This window comes from Protomyctophum parallelum (genome assembly GCF_964188405.1).
Source record: "Protomyctophum parallelum genome assembly, chromosome: 21".
Taxonomy (NCBI): Eukaryota; Metazoa; Chordata; class Actinopteri; order Myctophiformes; family Myctophidae; genus Protomyctophum; species Protomyctophum parallelum.
Genome location: NC_139713.1, coordinates 29,655,538 through 29,676,324, shown reverse-complemented (window position 1 = coordinate 29,676,324; position 20,787 = coordinate 29,655,538). Strand labels below are relative to the sequence as shown.

At 42.9% G+C, this 20,787-nt stretch overlaps 1 protein-coding gene across 4 annotated transcripts in view; it reads left to right on the top strand.

Moving 5' to 3' along the window:
• The first annotated feature begins 3,529 nt into the window (after window positions 1-3,529).
• Window positions 3,530-20,787, top strand: part of LOC310879301 (nipped-B-like protein B) — a 43,196-nt gene continuing 25,938 nt past the window's right edge. For 2 of the 4 annotated variants that reach the window (XM_083793868.1, XM_083793865.1), the window contains exons 1-14: window positions 3,530-3,841; window positions 5,886-6,038; window positions 8,834-8,999; window positions 9,863-9,963; window positions 10,068-10,176; window positions 10,277-10,428; window positions 10,749-10,849; window positions 10,950-11,040; window positions 11,143-11,664; window positions 12,028-14,601; window positions 16,260-16,361; window positions 16,525-16,698; window positions 19,114-19,182; window positions 19,275-19,364. In XM_083793868.1, the coding sequence (XP_083649994.1) occupies window positions 5,975-6,038; window positions 8,834-8,999; window positions 9,863-9,963; window positions 10,068-10,176; window positions 10,277-10,428; window positions 10,749-10,849; window positions 10,950-11,040; window positions 11,143-11,664; window positions 12,028-14,601; window positions 16,260-16,361; window positions 16,525-16,698; window positions 19,114-19,182; window positions 19,275-19,364 (4,315 nt within the window). In that variant the 5' untranslated portion in view covers window positions 3,530-3,841; window positions 5,886-5,974. Of the gene's footprint in view, window positions 3,842-3,867; window positions 4,187-5,885; window positions 6,039-8,833; window positions 9,000-9,862; window positions 9,964-10,067; window positions 10,177-10,276; window positions 10,429-10,748; window positions 10,850-10,949; window positions 11,041-11,142; window positions 11,665-12,027; window positions 14,602-16,259; window positions 16,362-16,524; window positions 16,699-19,113; window positions 19,183-19,274; window positions 19,365-20,787 lie in introns of those variants that run through there. The other 2 variants (XM_083793867.1, XM_083793866.1) reach the window with 2 other exon arrangements.

Sequence of the window (20,787 nt, the reverse complement as noted above, 5' to 3'; positions counted from 1 at the left end):
CTGGTGGAGAAAAGTGAGGGGTAGGAATTCTCATGATCGTCACGGGTTAGAGGCTCATGGTTAAATCCATTGAAGCAGAGTAATTAGCGTGAAACCCTCCGGTGCTGAACGCAAAACTATTATCCATTTGTGGAATTAAGTCTGCTGACTAACTGACTTCATAGGAGGTGGGGGCTCAGCGTACCTAAGATTTCATCCTCTAGCAATAACATAGGCCTATAGTTTTAACGTATATATAGGTTTGGTTAATGAGCTGGAGAGACCCCTGTTAACTAGGAGAAGAGAGGAGAGCTTTAACTATTATGTATTTCTTAAAAACATCACAAATTCACACCCTGTTTACTAAGGAGTGTAATATTTTGCATTAATGAGCTCAACACTGTAAAATCTTCAGTGTTAGCTCAGAGGGTTAAATTAGGCTAAGCAGTAAAGGTGCGCCTCTGAGGCCTCATCTCTAAGGTTTTGTACTGTTTTTGTACTGGTTTTCCAGTGCACAAAACCTCAGATTATTTCATTTCAGATCATTTGGATTCGAAATATTGTGGTATATTAAAATGAGCACTTTCAACTTTTGCAACCATCTTGATGCTCATTATAATTTGCCACCATATCTGTCCACTCACTCTTGTGCCTCAGAGGTGGGCTGTGCCTGTGGACAGTTCAGAAACATGTCCAGTGTCTAACAATGACATCATCGATGGGGAATCCAAGATAATAGAAAATACAGCCTTACTCTTCCTGAAAGGTTTTGCATGCTGGAATAGAAGCCATGTTTCTGTGTGTCTGTGTACGTGCGTGTCTGTCTGTCTGTCTGTGCTGTTCATTTCTAGGTTGCCTTGAGGTGGAATTGTAGACTTGTTGAATTTTTTGGATAGTCCTGGAATGGGATATGAGTCTGCAAGGGTACAGTGCAATAGGTCAAAAAATCACACCTGTGTGAAGTGAGTGGTGCAACTCTGTGTGGGGGTGCCCGGGGGTGGGGGGTCCCCGGAAGGGGCCCGGGACAGTTTCGGCGTGCCGCCCGGCGTCCGAAACGGTTGAGAAATGACAGAGTTATACCGTATGGGGGTCCCTCTACTGGACCCTCTACTGTACTGTACTGGCACACCCAAAATCATCCTATATACAGTTAAAGGTATATTCAGTGATTTCACTCAAAAAACCTTAGGTTTCGTTTTTGGCTGTGGGACCCAGCCTTTCGTCCAATCAGGATAGAGAGTCAAAAACGAAACCTAAGGTTTTTTGACCCCCAGGGGTTAACTGGGGACAGGGAGGAACTCCTTATATGGCCAGCACACTCTATAGTAGGGAGGATTATCACAACAAAACAAAAAAATAAGTGATATTTGAATTAAGTGAAATCACTGAATATACCTTTAATATGTGCGCGTGTGTTTGTGTGTGTGTTAGGTTGCGCACAAATGGTGAAAAACAACCAAGCTGTTTTCGTGCTCAGACCCAGCCACCCACCCACCCAGCCAGCCACCCAGCCAGCCACACACATAGCTCCGTAAGGGAGTGGTTGCACCACTCAAAAAACGAAAATAGATAGAGAAAAAACATTTCCAGCCCTGGCTGAGGGAACTGAATTCACTGAAAGGATATAATTTTGCACTTATTGGCTGCATAATGGCAAGGCTGGCTGCGTTTTCAACCAACTCCTATTCAGTTATTATCACAATTATTAATTCCCATCTATAAATGCACCAAGTCTCTGTGTATATGTGTGTACGTCTGTACGTCTGTAATCCACGTAACTCGAAAACCGTTCGCCCCACCGACATCAAATTCGACACTCGTTCCGACCCACACCCATACAGGGAGTGCAGTGCCCGGTGTCAAGTCGGTCGGACCCACGGGTGTACAGAACCGCCCCAAAAAGGGCTCTTTTGGGGCCTCCCTTTTATGCCCATATATGGAGTTCTTTGTCAGGCATGTCCAAATATGGAGTCTATGTCTATATGCATACGTCAGAATGATGTCAGAACAGGCCAGCTCCAATATGGACCTGTTCAGAGCTCGGCCTGTTCTGACATCATTCTGACATATGCATAGACTCCATATTTGGGCATGCCTGACAAAGAACTCCATATACGGTATGGGCATAAAAGGGACACAGACATAATATCTGGGTGAGGCATGCATTTCCAACTTGCATCGACGCATCGTTCCAAGTAGGCCAGTGCCCAACGGACACCGCTGTAGAGGCTCCAACGGGCACCGGTCTAGTTAACAATGAATGGAGAATTTTACGTCATAGTGTCTGAGCAAATCGGCACAGTGTCTATTTTACGTCATGATGATGTACTGTACGATGATAAGAGCACATCACTTCACACAGGTGTGAGTTCTTTTTTTTTTTTGATCAAAGTTTTTTTATTAATGTTCACACGAAAATATTATACAACATTTTTCTAACATTTTTTTCCCCCTTTTTTCCCTCCCCTCCCCCCAGATTTCCCGCTCTGAAAGAGCCACAACCCCGGTATCTTGCACCATATGAAATAAGAGGCACATACAAATATACATAGACATAATAGAAGACTAATATAAGTATGCAAACAGAAAGAAGTAAACAGAAACAAACATACTAGGTTCAAACCTACGAGAATAACAGATAAGAAGTTTAACCTGTTTGCCCAAGTTTATCCTGTTTAAAAACTTGCAGAACTTGCTGTGACGAGAATCGTGTGAGGTCATTGGAGTCACCCAAGGCCTTGGTGTACACTACAGTCACTGAAAGCTATAACCAGGCATTTATTTGAATAAATAAAATAATTTCTTTGGGAATAGCAAGCTCCAAGCCTCCACCAATCAGAGACAATTTATGTTTTTTTTTAAAGAAGGTAACTGGTAGGCTAAGGCTACACTACAGTACCTGAGACCTCGTGGGCACCTTTTTGTTAGTTATATTTTGTATTTATTTATTTATTTTATATTGACATTCATTGTATAAAAATGGGGGACAAATACATATGACATTTAATGTTTAATATTTTTACAATTGCTACAAAAAACATCTGTGGATACTTAGCAGTCATTTGGTGGGATAAAGTTGAAGGGTAAATAGGTCTGATGTATCGACAGTGTGTGTTCAAATCGTGTATACTTTACATAACATTATTTCAGAGTATTTTCCACAGACAAAATAAATTATTTTTATTTTTTTATTTAATAACTTTACTGGGGGAAAATAGCCACAATGATTAGGCGCCCACTCTCTAGGCGACCTGTATCACTAATAAGCCTACAGGAGCTTGCAGCATATGCCTATGTCTTTTTTTCTTGGATGGCATTGGTTACATTTTATTTATATCTGAAATCCATACATTTGAAAACTCACTGTGTGTAGAATAGATTAGAAGCCAGTCGGTTTGACGCCACGCCGGTAGATGGAGCTCTTGCATTATTCTTCTGGTCGGCATTTTGTTCTGTGATGATGTGTGTGTGTGTGTGTGTGTGTGTGTGTGGGGGGGGGGGGGGGGGGGGCTCCATCCATTGACTGTCTCACTCGAATCCAATCCTTTTTTATCACCCGGGTCGGACGCTTTTATTACTCACATTTTATTATTCATATAGAAAGCAACTGGATGTTCCAGCCGCCTAAGCCTTCGCTTGTTGGGTTGAAGGACTGGCTGTGTGGAGAATGATGTTTGCACCCTCCTCCCAGCAGCAGCAGCAAATAATATGTTGTTTAGTGTGAGAAGGAAGAAGCAGGAGGAGGAGGAGGAGGATCATTGTTGTTGTTATATTCATTTCCTCGGAGGACGGAGGACGGAGAGGGAGCTCCTGCAGTCCCCTTGGAACCATTAAGGTTTTTTATCATTCCTCACACCCCGAGGTAAACAAAATAACGACCCGTACGCACGGGGCCACATTATTGAATTCAACAACACGCGTATGCTTGTGTTAGCGGTGAAGTGATACCACGCCAAATACACGGAAGGCAGGCACTGAACAACACTGAGGAACAACAACGTCAACTAAACTATTAGATGTTCTGGTGGAGCTGCCTCATAGCATTGTTGTAACTAACAGCTCCATTATAGCAGAGTTGGTTGGTTCGGGGTTGCGTTCCTTTCCTTGGGGCGAGTCCGAGGTCCACTTTCCAAGCTAGAAGCAACGTCGATGGAGGAAGGAAGGAAGGCCAGTGAAACCACATCAGAGGATTCTTTCTACACGATATGTAGGCTACAATCCACTGACCAACAAGTCGCGACCAAAACCCCCCCGAAAAGACCCCACACAGCAAGCAGGGTTTATAACGCAGGATGCCATCATCATGCCCCTCTGGATAAAGCAAGTTTTGAATAAAGCTGCTTGCTTGGCTAGTTAGCATAGCGATGCTCACAGATTGTAAGCTAGCAGTTCATCATCTCATAATTAACACGACGCGATGTGTGATGATTGATGAACGCACAGTATCTCTCAACTCAACATGCATCTTAGAAAAGCCAACTAATAATAAGCAATGAGGCACTAATTAACAGACAGGCAACCTACACCATTTGGTTTGGTATAGCAATGATTATCAACCTTTCACCTTTTTAATTTCAAGGACTCTCAGTTTGATATTCATTAGGCCACGGGTATTTGTTAACATTTGTATCTGTTGTATCAGTGTAGATTGGGTCCAATGCTACAAGTCCCCGGTGCGGGTGTTGATTTAACTCCGTGTATAAATGGTACTCTGTGAGTGACCAAATTGGTTCCATTTTATTTTGTACACTCAGCTTTACAGACTAGGGCCATTATTTTGGTTGCTAACTATAAAATAATTTAGCTATGGACCCCCTGAAACTCACCAAGGAACAATGAACAAAGACTACCACTGCTTTAGAGAGCTCAAGCGCCCTTTGTTTATTAAATCGAAGTATTTGTGAATTGTGTTATGATTTGGATTGCCCATAATATAGTCAGTGGTTCTCAAACTTTTTTCATGCCAAGAACCCCAACATTTATATGTACAGTATTTGGCCCCCATCTGAAAATATTTTATGCCAGGGACATAGATTTGTGTTAAATCTTTTCAAAATTATTAAATGGGTTTCAAGATTTCACTTTTTTTTTTAAATTAGCACAAGCTTACAATGCATCAGGTTTTCAGGATGTGTTTTGAGCTTGTAGATTGGCTCTTCTTGAATAGCTGAAGAATAAAATGGGCTTTAAAAAGTGATTAAACTGTTTCAGATTTTTCTGGGTACCCCTTGAACCCCCTCACACACCCCCCCACTTTGAGAACAGTATGGATAGCCAATTGAGTGGTTGATATAAACTATCCCTGTGATCCTGACCCACCCCCTCTCTTCTTCCCCTTCATTGTTTTCTTGGAAAAACAACATGATGGGAACTACACACAAACAAATTTCACCAATTTTTTTTTACTGATTCTGATCCTAAGTACTGTAACCCATTGGTTCTCAAAGTGAGGTACGGGGAGTTGGGGACCTTCAGGGGGTCCACAGCAAAATTAGTTATAGCGTCACAATCATTTTAACCACTTTAACCATATTTTATACTTTGGCTATGCAATAATAGCCAATCTACAAGCTCATAGCGTGGTATTAACTATTGTTAAAAAAACATGAAAATGAGTGCATATCTTTGAATATACCTGCACTGTACATAAAAAGGCGAACATTAAAAGCCAACATTTTAAAAATGTTGCTCCTGGAGGTCCCTGGCACAAAATACTTTTTCAGATGGGGCTCCGCAGCCAAATACGTCTCCTTGTCATGAAAAAGTTTGACTTCATGGTGGGATAAATGAATGCATGATCGCTGAATCTGCTAAAGGTGTCTTAGATTAAGAGTTGGCTATGTTAATACTGCTAGGCTATGTAGGTTGTTGTATTTCTTTTGTAATAAACAATATATGTTTTACAGCCTTTTTGGAGATGTAAGAAAAAGTGAGAAGTTTGCAACACTGAGCAACCTGTGCTTCGACACGACGCCGCCTCACCTCCATCGTCAGCATGAATGGGGATATGCCTCATGTTCCTATTACTACTCTCGCTGGGATTACTACCCTCACAGACTGTAAGTACAACACCTTTTGAAACAACCCTCTTCACCCGGTCACATAGTGTACACAAACACACATACAATGTTAATTTGCTTTTCCTTTTTAAGAAGATTTGTGAGATGTTTTAGGTTAAGTGTTGGGACACCCTGCTGCGACATGATACACACTAATGCTTAATTTATACTTTATTGTGTGCCAGTGTTGTACACCGATAATTGCAGATCATCACATCACACTGTGAGCCTGCCCTGTATATCAGCTATTTTAGGTGCACAACACAGACACACAATGAGTACAAACAAATCAGACTCAACTGTCAGTTACCAGTGCACCCTATGCTGTTTTTCTTGTCGGACGAAGGCATGTGTTAGCATGTGAGATGCACTTAATAACCAGCTCATAGGTTAAATGTTACAAAACAAGACAATAAATAAATACCACTATGATCAAGTTAATACGATGATGCACTTAGGGAGAAGAAAAAACAAGCGGTCAATTTACAAATCTAAAATCTTAGTATAAGGTTAGGCATACTTTACCCTGTTTTTACATACATTACAACAATATACCGGTATACACTTTTTAAAAATGTTACAGATAATTTTCCTCTATGCAGCAGTTGTCAGTTAATGATAAACTGCTGAAACAGGTGAATCAACTGACTGTGAAAAAGTACTAGTAATTTATCCAAGGAGTAAAAACGTCTCCAAACACAGACATTATCAAATGTAACTCAATATCATAAATGACACAGAGTCACATACCTGACAAAATGGCTGAGGTGGTTTGTTTATTTTTGGAACACAGTTCTGATTTGCCAATGGGAATTCCATTATTCCAATACAAAAAATAACGCAGTGACCCAGGGTGAAGTCAGGACTTCGACTTTTTGAAGTGCACTAGCCCCTCCTATGGCCAGTTTTGTCATCGTGTTTGTGTGAACACGATGACAATCGTGTTTGTGTGAACACAAACACGATGATTTGATTGGCTGATCCCCCATAGCGATGATTTGATTGGCTGAAAGTGAGGGCAGAAAAGTGAAGACGCCAAAAGTGATTGGCCGGAATGACATTTGTGATGATTTGATTGGCTGAGCACGGAATGTGATGTAACAGAAAAGAAAATCTGCATAATGATGATGTCACTGGTAGGCGGGTTTCTGAACTGTCCACAGCCCTCGTCTCAGACATGGACGCGTAGAAAAATCACACCCTGTCGTGAAGTGAGCAGTGCCTTTTATCACGATGATGATATCACGTGACAGTAACCACAGTAACCGTGCAGACTAAATAGACTAATAGTCTACACACATAGTCACGTGGTGGGGCGCTCTTATCATCGTACGTCATCATACAACATCTCATTCCTACCAATCACAATTTGCGATTTTGCGTCCTCACCTTCGTCATCAATGTTCATTCATTGTCAATGGCATAATTGGCATTGTGTGTGAGGGGGGCCCCTTATATAACACATCAGCCAATCAAATCACATTCCGTGATCATACACAGTACACACAAATACACCCCCGCAATTTTTACACATGAGAGATGTTCTTTAATAGTACCTTCCAAGCCAATGTCAACACTACAACCGACAGCTGTGCGTGAGGTGCGATATAATGGTTTGGAGAATGGCCTACCTGAGAGTGTACAAATATAACCAAATGGACTCAAAACAGTCAATTTGTACAGTTATTGTTATAAAAGGGTCCTTTGGTTCCATTTGTAGTCTAAGGCTACACTCTAACAGTTACAGAGTCACCTGGACAGATCCTGTTGTTGTTTCCACACACATACTTTTTTTTTGCATAAATCAGACCCTTATGTCTGTGTGTTGTTTAGAAAATATTGAACCAATGGAAGTAGTAAAAAGCGCTTTGGACAAAACCTCTTAACTTTATTGGACCCTCAAACTGTCTGCTAAAGCAACTAACTCCACCACCTCTCTTTGATGAGGCAGGATTGCTTTGTTTTCAAAATATAAATATATAAAATATATTTAATTTCCTGAAAAATGAAAAATTTGGAGTTGGGTGGTTTCTTCCCGACAGTAGAGATATTATCATCAACATTAACGAGGACCAATTATACAGTATATTTAATGCCGGTATCATCGATTTGCTTTAGTTGCTAGGATATTCTAAATATTTGTGGGTTATGGTATTACTGTGTGAGATCACTTTTTAAGGGCAGTACCTTTTTGGTAGGTATTCTTTGATATGGACGTTTCACTACCTGTTATGAGGGCTTAATGCAAGTTGAATTATGCATAAATGCATATACCAGATGAATTTGTTTCATGCACAACTTGTTTTTGTTTGCTTGGTTTAGCTTGCTTAGTTTATTGGGTGGTTGATGTGTAAACTGTACCCTACAGCTACCAGAGTACCCAAAAAGGTGGAAACAACTATTTGCTCAGGATAAGGTTAGGTAGTGGCCAGAAAAACCAGGCAAGGCTTGAAGGTCAAGGCAAAGCATTACCACCTGACCAAGAATATTCTGACCTTCTGGAAGCATCCACAAGCTGTTGCAGCTGAAACATAACCGCATTAGAATGCAGCGACAGAACAAAGTTGCAGCATTGTGGTGTCTCCTGCTAAAAACGGTGGTTCCAGAACGACAGTTTTGCATTTTTAAATATCTGAAATAACTTTTACTACTGAATGCAGTTTTCCAAATACCAAACAATAGAGACCTATTCTGTGTCTGAATATTCTCTGAATATCACACTGCCCTTGAGCATACAGTAAACCTTTTCCTAGGCTACAGACTCGTCTCTAACATGTGGTTCACCATCCATTTAGTGTTGAACCAGCTGCCCTTGCCCTCTCCTCTCCCGGCTACAACTGCTAAGAGTCTGCTGTACAATGGGAGGATCACTGAAGAGGTCAGCTGTCTGCTGGCATGTCGGGACGAGAACCTGGTGTCCCAGCTGGCACACAGCCTTAACCAGGTCTCCACCGAGCATATGTGAGTACTTCACAAGCTGAATTAACAATTGAGTAGAGAATTATTATCCGCTGGGTACTATGTAATAATAATGCATAGTGACTACATTGTATTCAGTAGAAGAGTATGTGTGTTAACTTGTTGTTTCTCTATTTATTTGGATATGCATCTTACTGAAAATCAAACGAGATGTGATACTCCATCATTTCCAATTCCAAATGGAGCGAGTGTCATGCCTCCTTAACGCTTGTGTGAAATGATATATAATAAATATACTTTGGAAGTCATGAAGCTAATATTTTCCTGACAATTTGGCTGCAAGTATTCCAGCCTGTGAAACAAATTAGTCGTGAGTCCTGCTTTTACACTTGGTATCAATGATGCTGCAAATCTCATTTAGGAGTAATAGAAACCTTAATCCATATTAATGGGGTATCCATAAATAGTTAGTAAGTCCCATGGTGCAATACACGGCCCCTGGCGATGGGGAGGGGGAAGTTGTTGCTGTTGTCATTAAACTTAAGTTGAATTCAATTGTGTGCATATTATGAAGCATGGCTATGGATTTATGAGAGCTGGTGAGCAGATTTTAAAGACCGGGGAAGATGCGAAGGTGTTTCAACAACAGGTGCAATGACACCATCACTTTCTCATTCATCCCCTTTCCATTTATTATTATTATTTTAAAGATTTATTTCTTTTGGGGCTTTTATTATAACTGTAGGCTGACAGGAAATGGGGAGAGAGAGATGAGGAGTGACACGCAGCAAAGGTCGTCGGGATCGGCATTCGAACCCGCGACGCGCTGTCAGCCTAGGTGCCTGGACCGCTAAGCCAGCGACACAGGCCATACTTTTTAAATTTCACCTCCCCTTGCATTGCAGAGAACTGAAGGACAACCTGGGAAGTGAAGACGTGGAGGGGGATATGCCAGTGCTACTGAGGATGGTGCTGGCTAGGAACCCAAGCATCTTCAGGGAGAAAAGTATGCATACGCGATACAGGGTTCAGGGTGGTAAGATTGGCTATTTTCAAAATATGAAGATGTGGCTCAAGTTGTTAAGCAGGCGTCCTTTCTTTATGTTTTAGGTATAATGCAGCAGCCAATGATGCCACAGTACAAAATGCCTCAGAATCCAGTGCATGGAAGCCCAGGAACAAACTACCAGCAATCTACTGTTTCACATAGTCCAACTAGGTATGGGGATTTAGTTTTCGATGGTCAAAGTAGTGAAGCTTCTACCAAGACTCCGGTATAATATAAATCATTCTGTAACTCTTACCTTACTTCTTTACAGTGGCTTTGCATCTCCACAGTCTGTGTCAGGAACACAGTTCATTCCCCAGCAGAATAGTCCAGTACCTAGTCCATACACCTCTCAAAGCCCTGCAAACTATATGCAGTACAGTGACCCACCCAGTTATTCACAAAACCAACAGATCCAGGAAGGTGAGTACAAAGGAAATGTTTGATGACCAATCTCTCTGCAAATCCACGAAACAATTTAAATTATTATTATTATGTTTGTCTTTATTTTGTGGCTAATAATAAGTGGATCTTCTCTACCCTAATCACTTGTCACATTTGAAATAGGAGAGATTCTGAGCTAATGATGGCAAAAGCAAAGTAGAGAAAAGTTCAACTTTGCTACTGTTGCAGTGTGGCGAGATGGAGAAGTGTGCTGTGGTCTATAATGGGTTCTCCAACCTACTAACTTAACTAGAAAACTAGCAAAAATGTACATGTAATTCATTTTGTATGATTTTCAGTTTCAAGCCCATTGGTTTCTGGTGGTGTTTTGAATGGCCATAACGCAAGCTCAGATGCTAATGAAGATTATGTGAACATCGTCCACAGACTGGGAAATGAGGTAATTTTGAGAAAGTTATGTTGAGTTGAACTTTAGCATTTAACTTTGTGCCCATTTTGTTACCAATTTGCACTAAAATGTAATGTCTTATGCTCACCAGGAGAATGACCCTTCCATGAGACCCCCATCGTTCCCAGTTAGATCTCCACCGTCTGTTAGCTCTCCTGCTGGGACTGAAGCGACTTCAAAAAGTATGCTAACACCACAGTACTATAAATCAGTAATTAATGATGTGGACTCCTAAATGAGACCCCTTTGAATTATATTTATTATTATTATTTTAATTGTTTCAGCAGGGTCAAGGCCTCCTCACATCCTGCAGTCCCATCCCCAGTATACACCACCTCACAATGCAGCTCCTGAATTCCTCCTGAAAGCTGACCACAAAAAGAAGCAGAAGATGCTGGCCAATGAGGAATACAAGCAGACGGACAAAGATGGCATGCGTGATATTGTCAGCTCTCCGTCTAAAGGCTCTACCAAGTTAAACGTAAAACTTGGTCGAGTCAGTTCCTCAGAGATGGATCAGTCTACAGAGCTCCCTGAGGGGGCTGATGAAGGCTCCATCCAGGATGTTGTTATAGTTTCGAACAACCAATGCTCAAGGATAGCCCAGGACCCATCTGTTAGGTTATGTGCCCGGGAACAGGTTGGCTGTCAACAGGTACCAGTTCTCCAAAACACCAAGAAGACTGGAGCTGCCAATGGATTAGTATACGATGATGGTGAGATGGAGGTGCTTGCTGAGATTGAGAGGGTAGAACGCGAATCGGCCAGCGAGAGAGAACGATGCTCTAAGGAAGTTCAGGATAAAGGTGAATGTCTGTGTGTATGCTTTGCTTTTGCCCTGTGCTGTCTAGCATTTTTGCCATTGGCTTAACCCATTCTGACCGGGCACCCATTTTTGTGTCGGCATCATGTTATGCTTTAGCTATTGAAAAATAGCAGATCTACAAGCTCATATCGCGCCACCGAGTGGCGCGATACGAGCTTGTAGGTCTGATATTTTTTGAAAAATCGAAGAACGACTGACATTTTTAGAATCTGATCTCAGGTCAGAATGGGTTAATCAGACCAGTGTGTGTCCATGTGGAAACCTCGTATGAATCTGATCTCAGGTCAGAATGGGTTAATCTGTTAAATAACGATAAACTAAGATACAGTGTTCTTCATTACAGACAAGCCACTGAAGAAACGGAAGCAAGATTCGTATCCTCAGGAACCTGGAGCTGGGGGCACAGCTGGGGTCAATGGAGGTCCAAGTGTAGGAGGCGGAAGTGCTGGCAGCAAGTTGACACCCAAGGAAGCTAGTGCTGCAAGTAACGGTGCTAGTCGGCCCGCTTTGATGGTCAGCATCGACCTGCAGCAAGGCAGAGGTGAAAGACCAATAGAGGTACAGTGCATGCCTAAAGAACACCTGGGGCCCGGAAAAGGCCCTGAATCCTCTGCGGTCCTACAGTGCAAGTCCAAAAAAAGCAGAGAGACTCTTAAGGCCGTAGACTGTCGACCTGACATCATCAAACAGCATGCTGAAATCCATAGGAAGGCTGGCACTGGTGGCCAACCAGAGACCCACAAAAACAAGCATGAAAAGAGACGGGACTCGAAGCACCGACATGATAAAAAAACGGAAAACAGCACAGGACTCACAGATGGCAAATCACCCGATACACAACGGAAGAAACACGAAGAGCAGTCTGGTACTCGCCACAGAGAGGATAGAAAATCGGAAAACAGCACGGGACATCCAGATGGCAAAACACCCGATACACAACGGAAGAAACACGAAGAGCAGTCTGGTACTCGCCACCGAGAGGATAGAAAATCTGAAAACGTCAAGGGACACCCAGATGGCCCAATACCCGATGCACAACTGCAGAAACACGAAAAACCGTCTAGCACTCGACACAGAGAGGAACCTGAAAACAGCAAGGGATGCCTTGATGACCCAAGGCCTGATGCACAACTACAGAAACACGAAAAACTGTCTAGCACTCGCCAAAGAGAGGAACCTGAAAACAACAAGGCAAGCCCTGATGGCCCAAAACCTGATGCACAGCGGCAGAAACACGAAAAACTGTCTAGCGCTCGCCCCGGTGAGGAACCTGAAAACCGCAAGGCAAGCCCTGATGGCCCAAAACCTGATGCACAGCGGCAGAAACACGAAAAACTGTCTAGCACTCGCCCCAGTGAGGAACCTGAAAACCGCAAGGCAAGCCCTGATGGCCCAAAACCTGATGCACAGCGGCAGAAACACGAAAAACTGTCTAGCGCTCGCCCCGGTGAGGAACCTGAAAACCGCAAGGCAAGCCCTGATGGCCCAAAATCTGATGCACAGCGGCAGAAACACGAAAAACTGTCTAGCGCTCGCCCCGGTGAGGAGCCTGAAAACCGCAAGGCAAGCCCTGATGGCCCAAAACCTGATGCACAGCGGCAGAAACACGAAAAACTGTCTAGCGCTCGCCCCGGTGAGGAACCTGAAAACCGCAAGGCAAGCCCTGAGGGCCCAAAATCTGATGCACAACGTCAGAAACACGAAAAACTGTCTAGCGCTCGCCCCGGTGAGGAACCTGAAAACCGCAAGGCAAGCCCTGAGGGCCCAAAATCTGATGCACAGCGGCAGAAACACGAAAAACTGTCTAGTGCTCGCCCCGGTGAGGAACCTGAAAACCGCAAGGCAAGCCCTGATGGCCCAAAACCTGATGCACAGCGGCAGAAACACGAAAAACTGTCTAGCGCTCGCCCCGGTGAGGAACCTGAAAACCGCAAGGCAAGCCCTGATGGCCCAAAACCTGATGCACAGCGGCAGAAACACGAAAAACTGTCTAGCGCTCGCCCCGGTGAGGAACCTGAAAACCGCAAGGCAAGCCCTGATGGCCCAAAATCTGATGCACAGCGGCAGAAACACGAAAAACTGTCTACCGCTCGCCCCGGTGAGGAACCTGAAAACCGCAAGGCAAGCCCTGATGGCCCAAAACCTGATGCACAGCGGCAGAAACACGAAAAACTGTCTAGCAATCGCCACAGAGAGGATAGAAAACCTGAAAAAATCAAGGGATGCCCAGATGGCCAAAGGCCTGATTCACAACGTCAGAAACACAAAGAGCGCCACAGAGAGGACAAGCACAGAGACAGGGAACTGTCCTGCAGCCATCACTCAGACAACTCCAAATCCTCCAGCAAGGCAGAGTGCGACTCCAGAAATGGTAATGAAAAGGACAGGGACAGAAAACACAGGACAGAGTCCGGCAAACACTGTAACAAGCAACCTCTCGAGCAGCACAGAAAACCTGACAGCCCTAGAGTGAAGCAGAATGGTGGAGGACCAGCGGACCCCAGTGGCCATCAGAGGACAGAATCTTCTGGCCTACAGTCCCATCGAGGGAAGGAGGAACGGAGGGCTGGAGATGGCATCAGAAGTAGCAGTGATGGAAACAAACAGAAGTCTACTGAGGGCAAACCTGGGGAATTCCCTGCCTACCTTCTGGGGTGCAAGACAGGGACTTTTAAGAACTTTGTGATTCCCAAACTAAAGCGTGATGAGAAGGGCGAGGATCTCCAAAAAAAGGTGATGGAGACCTGGGGCGAGCCCATTGTTGAGCTAGAGAGAGTTTCTTTGACCGAGACCATGAAAAAAGCTGCTAAGCCTGTGGTGATGCTTAAGAAACTCACCCCAGATGAGTTAAAGGTCCTCATTAAGGAGAAAGAAAGAAGGAAAGCACAACGGTCCTCCTTTGGCAAGTCAGGGAAAGGTAAGAATAATCTCTACAGGAAGAAATATTTGCCATGCTGCATAACAACCATTGAATATTATAGATAACACAAAGCAATGCTACTTTCTTCTACGGAGGGCCATACTGACTTCAATAAAGTGAGCGAAGGGCCACAAATTGGACAATTGAATTGAAACATGAAACATTTAGTGTTGAATTATGTTTATTATGTTTATGTATTTGGGAGGCGTAAAAAACTCCTTTCCAATAGGCTATTTGCCACACCAGAAGACCTGGGTCCTTGCTTCACAACGCAATTCTATTATAAAATATTGACTGGATATTTTGCCAGATGTGTACGTTGAAGATTAGTTGTATAAAACAAGCCACTTCAATGCATTCATTTGTTAATTAATTAGTTTGATATTCAAACTCATTGCATTATTTTATAATTCTGGACTAAAGGCAGACTCTTTCACAATTATTAACATTTAATATTTACCATTGCATACCTGCATCAATGGAATATATTTACCTATTTGATGACTCTGATGAAGACCGCAAGGTCGAAACGTTAGTCGTTTTGTATACTCGGCACCTAAATAAAAGGCTCTAAATGTCCGTGCTGCTCCAGTCTCTTCTCCTTATGGAATATATTTACCGTTTGGAAGGTATGTACTCAAACGGTAAATATCAATTACCAATAATTGGAAAGTTAAATTAATTTGCCTCAAGTTAAAATCCATGAATTTAATAATGCTGCCTTTCCACAACTTCTTTAAGGCCTGACCTCAACATTTTAAAGAATTATTCTAAATCCTCCAGTTTTCTGAAATAAATATTTTCACGATTTTTCAAAAATAGCAGACCTACAAGCTCGTAGCGCGCCACTCGGTGGCGTGCTATGAGCTTGTAGATCTGCTATTTGTCAATAGCTAAATTATAACATAATGTTTAAACACCAAAAGGGGTTCCCGCCCAAATGGGTTAAGGCTATAGACAATAGAGTCAACCTGACATCATCAAACAACTTACTGATATCCACAGGAAAGGGTCATTTGTTTTCCTTTGAGGATGCCACAGGTCTGTGGGCCATACATACTCTGTCTGTGGACCATAACAACATATGGTCTGTGTGCCATAACAACATATGGTCTGTCGGCCATAACATATGTTGTCCATGTGTGCATTTGGGGTTGAGCTCAAGTATTTTCTTTCTACTCGGTCTGTGTCTCATGGGAGGGCTGTGGGCAGTTCAGAAACCTGTCCACCAGTGACATCATCGATGGGGAATCCAAGCTAATAGAAACTGCAGGCTTACTATTCGTGAAAAGTTGCAATACGATAATGAAAGCCACTGTTCTCATGGTAATAAAAATCTGCCTAATGATGATGTCACTGGTGGACGGGTTTCTGAACTGCCCACAGCCTATCATGAACATTAGTGAGGACCAATTATATGAAGATTGAAAAGTGGTGGAGTGGTCCTTTAATAATATTGTATTGTATATATAAGTACAAATTTTACTTGCAGGGCAGCTGAGTCTCCTCAGATCAATGGCACTTGCTACTTGTTTAGCAGTTCATTTTGCTAAATTATAATGTAATGTGGCAACCAAAGAAATGTGTGAAACAAGTAGATTTCTGGTTATCTCTCCTAGTGATTACTGATAATGTAACACCTTATCTACTTCCAGAGGATGAATCCACCGTGTCCTTGCATGAGAGGGTGAAAATGAAACGCAAACGCAGCCCAGCCAAATATGCAGAGTCGGAGTCAGATGAAGATCAGAATGAGGGTGAGAAACTCACCTAACCCATCTATCATGTATAAATAGCACACAACAACTGTGTGGCATCATGCGACGGGTGTCGTGTACCTGCTGGACTTGGTAAGGTTTTATTACACGGCTGAAATGAAAGGCAAAACAAATGTTTACTTCCTTTTTTTTATCATTACAGTAGTACGGAAGAAGCACAAGAAAGTGCGTGACGACACATGGGAGCATCAGGAGAAGAGAGACTCCGGAGGCCAGCGTCGAGTCGGGGGAGCCCATGGCGGTCGCGATGGGTCCAAGAGCCGGCGCCGTGACCTCAGCTCAGGAGAGTCGGATGAAGACTCAAACATGAGTGATGGCAAGTCTGTGTGCTGACACACTTACATTCCAAAGCGAAGCCATGTTCATTTAGCCTGGTGAAACCACTCCCCCTGCTGGACAACATTTGCATTCTGCCAGCAGGGAGAGTCTGGGAACTCTCAGGCAGAGATGATGTACTCCGGTCCAATTCTGTCCGGAGCGATATGAGGCCGCTAGAGGCGGGATCAACGCGAGACTTATGACATATTGAAGCAATGCCACAGCGCAAATGTAAACACAACCTAACAAGACTACAACTCGAAATTATTATGGAGATATCAAATGTTTGTCCCGCTGCTCGTTTCTGCTTGAGAGAGACAGATGCAGGCAGGAGGAGGGAACTGGTGAACTCAATACTGCCGCAATCTGGCGAAGTCAGGTTAATGTTTATTGTCTCCACCAGCCGAAGGCATGGGGAGAGTATGTTTTGCACTCCGTCCGTCCATCCGTGTGTGTGTCTGTCCGTCTGTCTGTGTACAGCTAATCTCTGCCCCAAATGTTCCAGAACGGCCTGTTATAGCACCAACCTGATGCAGCTTTTCACCATTTTGACCTATAACTGCACCGATCTGCGTGAAACGTTGCATGCACACTAGAGTTCTCATCGGGCCCGAAATTTGAAGCCCGGCCCGGCCCGGCCCTAACTGGGTCAGCCCGAAGCCCGGCCCGGCCCTAAAAAATACCATAATGTTAGGCCCGAAGCCCTATAAAGCCAGACAAAGAAAAAAAAGAACGCCACTTTAATGCATGGCCAGTGCAGCAGCATGCGCCGTCAGTGAACCACTGACGGCGCATGCTGCTGCGCTGGCCATGCATTAAAGTGGCGTTCTTTTTTTTCTTTCAGTGTGTGTCTGTGTGAGAGTGAGAACGGAGTTCAATGGACTTATCGCCGAAATAAAGGATTTATGTAGCTCACTGTTAATGTACCATTTCCATATCATTCTAATGGATTCCATTTCCAGTGGTGGTGACTGGTGAGTAGCTCCACGTTTCCTCTGAAGTGAAGCTATGTCCAAGACCCCAAGTATCGTCCCCGTTCGGTGTCCAAAAGAACAAACATAGCCTACAAAGTTTACAAACCATCCATGCACCCGCTCATGGCGTGTTTCGACAGCTTAGAGATCTGTTATTTTAAATCGGGCACATATAACGAGGTGCGCCGCTGCCGCACTGAGGGACGGCGGTTATAATACTAATCATTTTGTAAATCAAATAGCCTGTAGCCTGCAGTGCACGGACTGTAACATTGCGTGGTCAGATCATACACTACAGAATTATATGGATGGTTGGTGACTATATGACGTTGATTAGGCCTAATGATTAGGTTATTCATCGCGGCCAGCTGGGTTTAACGAGATGGCTCAGTGCAACTGTTTTTGTCATGTTGCAGTCTATCGTGTGATAATCTGTTTGATTTATAAAACATTTAGCATTATGAACTGAAGCTCATTTGGTGCGCCGCAAAACAGAGGCCAGCCAGCGGTATAAACATTAAACAACCACCCCACCGTTCACTTCTCTCTGCCTGCGCAGTCAGTAATCCATTCCAAGCCCCCCGCCTCCACTCCTCCGTCTTCCTCCTGTCACAAGTGAATCGCCATAGCGCAGCCCTCTTCATAATAAATACATACTTGTAGGCTATATAGCCTACACATTACACAAATAACAGAATTGCTATTTTTATTATAATAACATTTTTGAAAAAAGAAGAAAATTAATAATTAGCATATTTTTTGGGCCCGGCCCGGCCCTAAAATGTCGGGCCGGGCCGGGTTCGGGCAGAAAATGAGAACTCTAATGCACACTCCCTAGAGGCCAAAGACAAACCTTTGACCTGCATTTTTCCTTTTGCCTTTTATAGTGCCACCAGGAGGCCGACTTTTGTACACAGTATCGCAGTATCTCTTTAGTCATGTGCTCAAGACGGATCTGTCCCATATTTCATATTCCGGATTTTTGGAACAAAATGCCACCCTTTTCACATTGGCCTGTTACAGCGCCACCAACAGGTGGATTTTTGCAAAACACATTTTTGGAACAAAATACCTCAAATCGTCCAATTGCCATCCAAGGCCAAAGTCATACGACTTGTCACACACGTTACCGCAGTGAAATTTGTTCTCCGCATTTGACCCAACTCTTGGAGCAGCGCTCGGGAATCATTTGATTAGTAGATTTGACCCCCCAATCCAACCCTTTGATGCTGAGTGCCAAGCAGAGAGGCATTGGGTCCCATTTTTACAGTCTTTGGTATGACCTGGCCGGGGATCGAATCCGACGTCCCAGTTTCAGGGCGGACACTCTAACCACAAGGGGCACTTTTTCAAGTTGTATTATGTTTTTTCCATTAATGCAATGGAAAAAACTGTTGCATTGTGGTAATTGTTGTCTTCATTCCTGTCTCCATGTCTAGTTGCCATAAAGATGAGAAAAAAGGAGAAACAAAAAAAGAAAGCTTCTATGTACAAGCAGACACCAGAGGGTAATATCACTTCAAGATCTTTTTATAAAAAATAGAAAAAAAAGTTTAAATACATTTTTTTTAATACTTTACTTTGTGTGTTTACTCAACAGAGCTAATGGATTCCTCCACATTTAAAAGATTCATGGCAAATGTGGACAGTATTTTGGAGAACCTTGAATGTGTGGACTTAACAGCAACAGGTAATATCACACACTGTGCAATTCTTGTGAAAACTTTAATCACTTTAAACCGTGTATATCCTGTTTTGGACATGTCATTTTAGCCAAACGTTCAGTAAAAAAACAAATAAAAACAAGTGGATCTACAAGCTCATGTTGCATTACATTGCCTAGCCCTAGATCATCTATTTCCGCTATTTTAGGAAAAACAATGAGAGAAAAAAGAATCCCGCACACAGTCTTCACTTGAGTTTAGATTTATTGAGCAATGTTTCGGTCGTCAGACCTTCGTCAGGCATAAAGAAGAACTGACAAACATTCCGTATTAGTACAACTCTGGGATCAACGGGGGCCAATCAAATGCCCCGCGCCAATTCGTTACCATGGAGAGGGACTGCCCACAGGTGAGTACAGGTGGTATATTTTTTCCATGATAAAAGGAACATTTATATATACATAGAATAAGATAGCTACAATAGAATAAATCATCAAACCTCAAAAATCATCAATCACAATCACATTTAATAAGAATTCATCATTTAAACCTTTTGGGGCTAATGAACGGGTATTCCCTGGTATTACAGGGAATACCCGGTTGCCGTTCATTTTAATGACATGAAACATGATATATCCACCTTACGCTTTGTTGGTATGGAGATGGTCCCCCTGCCACCCAGAGGTGGAAACCATGACCTTGACGTGAGGCATTTTGGATCTTCACTAGCCCCAAAAGGTTTAAATGATGAATTCTTATTAAATGTGATGATGTGATTTTTGAGGTTTTACACCTCTGGGGTTTTTGGATTATTTTTGATATCTTGGTTCTATGCTGTTTTATGTCCCGCTGTCATCGTGTGTGATGTCATTTTTGTGTATTTTGGAGTACAGACCCTTATACCTTTAATTTATTAGGTTGACCCCCAATACCTTTATTGGACATTATGCCCTCCAGGGACATGCGTTATTTCAATATAATTGTCCAATATTCATTTGTTGCCTCAGTCAGTACACTTTAAAGGTATTACATTTTCATTGTATATATTTTGATTTATTCTATTGTAGCTATCTTATTCTATTTGGTGTATGTTCCTTTTATCATGGAAAAAATATACCACCTGTACTCACCTGTGGGCAGTCCCTCTCCATGGTAAGGGATTGGCGCGGGGCACTTGATTGGCCCCCGCTGATCCCAGAGTTGTACTAATACTGAATGTTTGTCAGTTCTTCTTTATGCCTGATGAAGGTCTGACGACCGAAACGTTACTCAATAAATCTAAACTCAAGTGAAGACAGGACGGGATTCATTTTTCTCTACTTCTCAGTTCCAGTTATCCGACGCACCTGTCCATTCATTGTAGGTGTGCAGAAGGACTTTTTCTTATAGGAAAAAAATAAGTCTTAAGTTTTCATGGTTACTGCCTTGTTTGAGTCTTGTCTGTCTAAA